Source organism: Lampetra planeri, unplaced genomic scaffold (genome assembly GCF_965212315.1).
Source record: "Lampetra planeri unplaced genomic scaffold, kcLamPlan1.2.h2 scaffold_945, whole genome shotgun sequence".
Taxonomy (NCBI): Eukaryota; Metazoa; Chordata; class Hyperoartia; order Petromyzontiformes; family Petromyzontidae; genus Lampetra; species Lampetra planeri.
The window spans coordinates 28,159-35,674 of record NW_027615767.1 but is presented as its reverse complement, the minus strand read 5'-3'; the positions used below and the strand labels follow the sequence as shown (position 1 = coordinate 35,674).

Sequence of the window (7,516 nt, the reverse complement as noted above, 5' to 3'; positions counted from 1 at the left end):
GGCTGAAGATGCCATCGAGCAGCCGGGGATGGGTGCATCCACGCCACAGCAGCTGGAGGAAGGGGAGCCGTCGACGGAGGGGCTGAGGCAGGCGCACGCGAAGCTGGCCGAGCTGCTGTACGCCGCAGCCGCCATGCTCGATAACATCACACGGCTGGGGGCTGCGGGACCGCCACGAGGCGACAGCAGCCAACGACCACAGCGCCTTCCCGCCATTTCAACGGAGCAACATTTTGAAACTCCCGCCATCGCCGCAGCTGCTGTTGAGGGCGTGGCCGCTCTAAGCATCGCGTCCAACGGCGGGAGTACAGTACCTGCCGCGTCACCACGGGTGCGACCGGCGATGCCATCGCTGCTTCGGGCCGACGCTGAGTCGAGTGAGGGAGACGAGGGAGCGCGATCGTCCTCTGCAGCCGCTGCCTTACATCAGCGACTGCCGCCACTCAAAGAATTTGTGGGCGAGGAGGGCGACTGGGGCGGCTTCCAGCGGCGCTTCCTCGCTCACCAGGAGATGGCACAGTGGACAGACGCCGAGGCTCTCCGAGCACTGCCAGCACTCCTCGACAGCGACGCCCTCGCCACACTAACATCGGCAACGAAGGAGAGGCGTTCCACGCTGCGGGAGGCGATGCAAGTGCTGTCCGCTGTGTATGGGCCACCATCGGACTGTCGTCAACTCTTTTACGATCGCCAGCGGGGGACGAAGGAGTCGCCCCTGGCGTACCGTACAAGCCTCCTGGCGCTGGCAAAGGAAGCCTTTCCACGAATGGACGACGAGGGGATCGACGCCATGGTGACAGAAAAGATACTTTTGCTGGCGGACGACTTAGACATCGTCATTGTCGCACAGGACGATGCAGAAATGTGCTCCCTCCAAGCGGCCCGTCTCCTCCACGCAAACCTGTCCTCTCAACGACGGAAGGCCAGCAAGGCGGCGAGTGGGCGCGCCGTCGCTGCGGCCACCCTCCCGGCGGAAGAGGTTTGCGCCATCAACCATCGACGGCAGCACGGAGCGGGAGCGCGGGGGGACCGGGCCGGTTCAAGCCATCTACAACGTCCATCGTCGCCACCAGCGCTTCCACGCTGCTACAACTGCGGCATCCGGGGCCACGTCGCCTCGGGGTGCCGCTCTCCTCGGCAGCGCGGGACGACACCTCAACGGGACGCCGGCCCTCGTCACAAGCTCCACCATCATAATCCGGCGAGTCGCGGCACCCCTCACGTTTGGCCCACGCACACGCCCGTCGCACACTTAAACACCGCAGCGAAGGGGGGGCCAATATCGCGTACCATGGCACCAACACGCACCGCTCTGGGTACTCACATTGAACCCAGCCAGTGGTCCGTGTTGGCCCATCGGGTTGTAGCCGCGTCGTCGGGGTCGTCGGCCGTTGTGGGTCACATCGATGGGGTGGAGGTTCGCATCTTGGTCGATACAGGAGCATCGGCGACCATTATTTCGGAGTTGATTTATAACATTCTCCCTGCCCAGAGCCGTCTTTTGATGCCTGTTAATGTGCCATTCTTTGCTGCTAACGGGGGTTCACTTGGCATCATCGGACAAATTCGAGCCCAAATTTGTGTCGGGGATATTAAATTATCTGGGCCGATTTTTGTTTCCTCCTCGCTGGCGGTTCCGTGCCTGCTGGGGACGGATTTCCTGGCCAAAATGCCGATTAGGATATTAATCGACCAGGGATGCATTGAGCTCCCATCGGGCCGACGCATGGCGTTTTTGCCATCCCCCGCTACGAGCCGGACGGCGTTCGCGACGGTGCCGGCGTTCGTAGATAGAACGGTGCGCGTTCCTCCGGGGGCGCAAATGTTAATTCCTTTGAGACTTCGGCGGCCCTTCGCTAAGGGCATTGGGGCTCAAGGGGTTTTGCTGGGACCGTCTAGGGCCGGGGTCAGTGGACCTAATTTACTCCCGGCCCAGACCATAGTGAGAGGGGATGGAGAACCCTTCATCGCGGTCCTCAATGTGGGCTCGCAGACGGTGGTGGTCCCACAGGGGACCGTGCTTGCTCACGCAACGCCGGTGCCCTGTGAGGAACCCGTCGCGAGTCATGTCGGCGCTGCCCCTGCACCGCGACCACATTCAGACAGCGATGAAGGGTGGCTCGAGGCGCTTTGCGCGGGATCGACGGACCTGTCAAATTTAGAGCGCCAACGTCTTAAGACACTACTGAGGGAATTTTCCGACGTTTTCAGTCGGGATAAATACGATTTGGGCTGCACTCATCTGCTGCGTCACCATATTGATACGGGTGACAGCGCGCCAATACGCCAAAATCCTTTTCGGTTGAGTCCCGCCGAAAAGGACCATGTCAAATCGGCTGTTGATGACATGCTAGCCGCCGACATAATTTCTCCCTCCAACAGCCCTTGGGGAGCGCCGATCGTCCTGGTTAAGAAGCAGGACGGTTCGTTGCGGTTTTGCGTTGACTTTCGGCGCCTTAATAAAATTACGGTTGCCGACGCATACCCGCTCCCACGGATGGACGAATCGCTTGACGCCTTGGCGGGAGCGCGATTCTTCTCCACATTGGACTTACTTTCGGGATTCTGGCAGCTTCCTCTGGACGATGATTCAAAGCCTAAAACTGCTTTCCGTACTCCGCACGGCCTGTTTCAATTCAACCGGTTGCCGATGGGCTTACACTCAGCGCCGGCAACTTTCCAGCGGTTGATGGAATTGGTTTTGGCTGGATTGCAATGGGAGTCGTGCCTGATTTATTTGGATGACGTCATTGTCTTTGGCAAAACTTTTGAGGAACATCTCCAGAGGTTGCGGGCGGTTTTCCTAAAGATGCGGGCTGCTAATTTGAAATTTAAGCCCCAAAAATGCCATTTGTTACGCGAGTCGGTGCGTTATTTGGGGCACATCGTGGGGCGCTCAGGTATTTCTACCGATCCCGCCAAAACGCAGTGTGTAAGCTCCTGGCCGACTCCCACCTCAGTGGGAGAGGTTAGGAGTTTTATTGGGTTTGCGTCGTATTATAGACGCTTCGTCGCTAATTTTGCGACTATCGCCAAACCCCTACATGCTTTAACATCTAAAGGGGTTCGGTTTTGCTGGGGTCAGGAGGAGGAGGCTGCTTTTTGCTCCCTTCGGGATGCTTTGGTAAACGCTCCTCCCCTGATTTACCCTGATTTTTCAAAACCGTTCTTGCTCGACACCGATGCGAGCAACACGGGTATTGGGGGCGTGCTCTCCCAGGTGGTTGACGGCGTGGAACATGTGGTTGCGTACGGCAGTCGGGTGTTGTCTCCAGCGGAGCAACGGTATTGTGTCACCCGTAGGGAACTGTTGGCAATTGTCCATTTCGTCCAACAGTATCGCCCATATCTGTACGGTCGGCATTTCACCGTCCGCACAGATCATGCGGCACTGCAGTACGCCCTGAGGGTTCAACAGCCATCGGGACAATTGTCCCGATGGTTGGAGGTCCTCCAGGATTACGATTTCCAAACCACATACCGTAAGGGCGTTCGCCACACCAACGCGGACGCTCTGTCACGCTTGCCAACCACCTCCGAGTGTGCATGCCTCCTGGGGTCTGGACGTTGCAGGCCTCCAGGGGACACATCGGTACCTGTCTTGGCGGCCGCCAACGACGACGATGCAATGGTTCCTAATTCGATCGAACAACAGGGCAAAGATTCCCTGTTGGGGTTGCCCGTCATTGAATGGGGGCGCCTCCAGATGGAGGATGTCTCCCTCCTCGGGTGGCGACGTCGCGTTGGCAGTGCGGCGGGGGGAAAAAGAGGTGGTTCCGACGCATGGGAAATGTGCCAAGGTCTGCTAATGCATTGGGACGGGAAGTCACGTCGACATCGGCTGGTTGTCCCTACTGGGTTGCGGGGTAGGGTGGTATGGGCCGCTCATGAGCGCCTCCTACACCTGGGGACCCAAAAGACTCTCGCCTTGCTGCAACTTGATTTTTACTGGCCTGGCATGACGAGGGATGTGGGGGATTTGTTGGGATCGTGCCCTCAATGTGCACAACGCAAACCGCCGGCACGGGAGTCTAACCCGCCCTTGCAATCGATCAAAGTGTCCAGGATAAACGAGCTGGTCGCTCTGGACATTTTGGGACCATTCCCCGCCACCCCCAGAGGGAATAGATATTTGTTGACGGGTGTCGAGTATTTTACACGCTGGCCTATGGCCTGGCCTTTGGCCAACCAGTCGGCAGCAGCCATCGTGGAGGCCTTTGTTCAGGGTTATGTCCTGGACAAAGGTGCTCCGGAGAGGCTGCTGACCGACCAGGGCAGAAATTTTTCCGGTAAACTACTCAGACAAGTCTGCGATCTCCTGGGCACAAAGAAAATTCGGACCTCCCCATATCACCCACAAACTGACGGGATGGTCGAACGTTTGCATCGCACCATCTCGTCCATGTTATCACAACAAGTTTCGGACTCGCAAACGGATTGGGACCTACAAATTCAGGGGGTCTTGGCGGCGTACCGGATGGCACCCCATGCGGCTACGGGGTTTTCTCCCTTTTACCTCATGTACGGCCGAGAACCAGACCCGCCTGTTCGTGCCCAGTTGCGGATCCCCGTGCCGCAGGGAAAAACTAATCTGGCTGACCACGTTAAATTTAATCTGGACAAATTGACCGAGGCACGGGATGCTGCAATGCAAAACTCTGACCTCCGTCAGAAGGCAAATGAGCGCCTCAGATTGAGTCGAGCGCACATGCTGCAGTGGAAGCCGGGGGACAAGGCATGGTTGCACTGCCCCCAGGTGCCACTGGCAACCTCCTCTAAACTTGTGCGGCCGTGGCGGGGCCCTGTGGAAGTGGTGGAGGTGTTACGTCCGCAGTGCGTGCGCATCAAGTGGGGGAAGCGGCGATGGTTCGTGCACCCCTCCAGATTAAAACCCTTCGCTGCGGTACACAACCCCACTTCACACGCGCGTGGCCAAACGTGTGGGGGGTCGGCCGACTTGCTGGGTCCGTCTCTGTCGCTCTCACCTAATGCCTTGCCGGCTGTGCCACCTTCAGGGGCATCAGGAGTGACGGGCTCACGCCCGATCACCCCTCCTGCGGATACCGAGGGTCACGCGGAGTCAGAGGAATGCTCACCTCAAGACGGACAGTCGCCACCTGATGGTCCGCCACGCGGGGTTACCCCGTGTGAGGGGCCCGCTGCAAGGACGCGCGCTAAAATGCGCAAACTGTTGTGAGGCCGGAAAATGTGTACATAGCTGTTGTGTTTATTGGCTGTTGTGTGGATGGTGTGTTTCCCGCTCCTCGGATGTACATATGTTGGGTTCACCGTTTGTTGTGTGTGCGGGGTGGGTTCCCTGCTGGTTGTATATAAGCTGTTTTTTTTACGGAATTCGTATTTATTCGGGGGGGTGCGACGGGTTGTTTCTCATCTTGTTGTTGTGTCTTGTTCTGGTTCCTGTTATGGTTCAAAAATAGTGAGGCACACGTCAGGGGGTGAAGGCACCTTTATTGTAAAATTTTGTATGTTGGCAGCCGGGACGGCTGCATGCTATGTGGGGGGGAGTGATGTAGGGCTGTTACAGAGAGCCCGTTATGCATGGCAGCCTATGGTAAACAAACACAGTAGGCGGGGCTACATGTGTGCACGAGCAGGTGCCCTCTGCGACGTCCGCGCCAGACACCCTGGGGGGTCGATTCGGTCATTATGATCCCCCGGGGCCCCACCCCTCGGGGAGGGGTTGGGTATAAAAGGGGAATGTATCGAGGGGCTCGGGAGTGTTGTGTTAGCTAAGAAGAGGAGACGGAAGACGTCCTAGATAGAGCCCTGGTCTCCCCCTGGCACGCCGTCCTTATCAGGACCGCGCAGGCTCGAGCCAGTGGCGTGGTACCAGAGCCAGAGCCAGTGCTGGTCTGGACTCTGGGTACCGGGCCCGACTGACCAGTGTCGGGCCAAGATAGCCTCCCCTAGCCCATTAGAGGAGGACTCAGAGGCAGGCTAGGGTTAGCCTAGAGGTGTGTCCTCAGATAGACGGGTGAGGGGGCCGATACCCCCTCAGTGTGTATGTCACAACGTGTGGTGTTAAATAAACAAGTGTGCCTCCAACTCCGGTGTGAACGAGTCATAAGCGTTACTACACTACTACCACTACTACTACCACTACTACTACTGCCACTACTACTACCACTACTACTACTACCACTACCACTACTACCACTACTACTACTACTACCACTACTACTACTACCACTACTACTACCACTACTACTACTACTACCACTACTACTACCACTACTACCACTACTACTACTACCACTACTACTACTGCCACTACTACTACTACTACCACTACTACTACTACCACTACTACCACTACTACTACTACTACCACTACTACTACCACTACTACTACTGCCACTACTACTACCACTACTACCACTACTACTACTACTACCACTACTACTACTACCACTACTACTACTACTACCACTACTACTACTACTACCACTACTACTACTACCACTACTACTACTACCACTACTACTACTACCACTACTACTACTACTACCACTACCACTACTACTACTACTACCACTACTACTACTACCACTACTACCACTACTACTACTACTACCACTACTACTACCACCACTACTACTACTACCACTACTACCACTACTACTACTACTACCACTACTACTACCACTACTACCACTACTACTACTACCACTACTACTACTACCACTACTACTACTACTACCACTACTACCACTACTACTACTACTACTACTGCCACTACTACTACCACTACCACTACTACTACTGCCACTACTACTACCACTACTACCACTACTACTACTACTACCACTACTACTACTACCACTACTACTACTACTACCACTACTACTACTACTACCACTACTACTACTACCACTACTACTACTACCACTACTACTACTACCACTACTACTACTACTACCACTACTACTACCACTACTACTACTACCACTACTACTACTACTACCACTACTACCACTACTACTACTACCACTACTACTACTACCACTACTACTACTACTACCACTACCACTACTACTACCACCACTACTACTACTACCACTACTACTACTACCACTACTACTACTACTACCACTACTACTACCACTACTACTACTACTACCACTACTACCACTACTACTACCACTACTACTACTACTACCACTACTACTACTACTACCACTACTACTACCACTACTACTACTACCACTACTACTACTACTACCACTACTACTACTACTACCACTACTACTACTACTACCACTACTACCACCACTACTACTACTACCACTACTACTACTACCACTACTACTACTACTGTAGGGGTGTTAGAGAGAGAGCCCGTTATGCATGGCAGCCTATGGTAAACAAACACAGTAGGCGGGGCTACATGTGTGCACAAGCAGGTGCCCTCTGCGACGTCCGCGCCAGACACCCTGGGGGGTCGATTCGGTCGTTATGATCCCCCGGGGCCCCACCCCTCAGGGAGGGGTTGGGT

At 55.4% G+C, this 7,516-nt stretch overlaps 1 protein-coding gene across 1 annotated transcript; it reads left to right on the top strand.

The window, feature by feature from the left end:
* Positions 1 to 28: 28 nt before the first annotated feature.
* On the top strand, positions 29 to 6,066 carry LOC144742264 (uncharacterized). Its single transcript, XM_078624735.1, has 2 exons — positions 29 to 1,201; positions 5,016 to 6,066. Exons 1-2 carry the CDS (start codon positions 29 to 31, stop codon positions 5,028 to 5,030), a joined length of 1,188 nt encoding a protein of 395 aa, XP_078480861.1. The 3' UTR covers positions 5,031 to 6,066.
* Positions 6,067 to 7,516: the final 1,450 nt, after the last annotated feature.

What these genes read in the sequence shown, in the direction of transcription:
- LOC144742264 (XM_078624735.1), top strand. Translation starts at nt 29, where the DNA reads ATGGGTGCATCCACGCCACAGCAGCTGGAGGAAGGGGAGCCGTCGACG.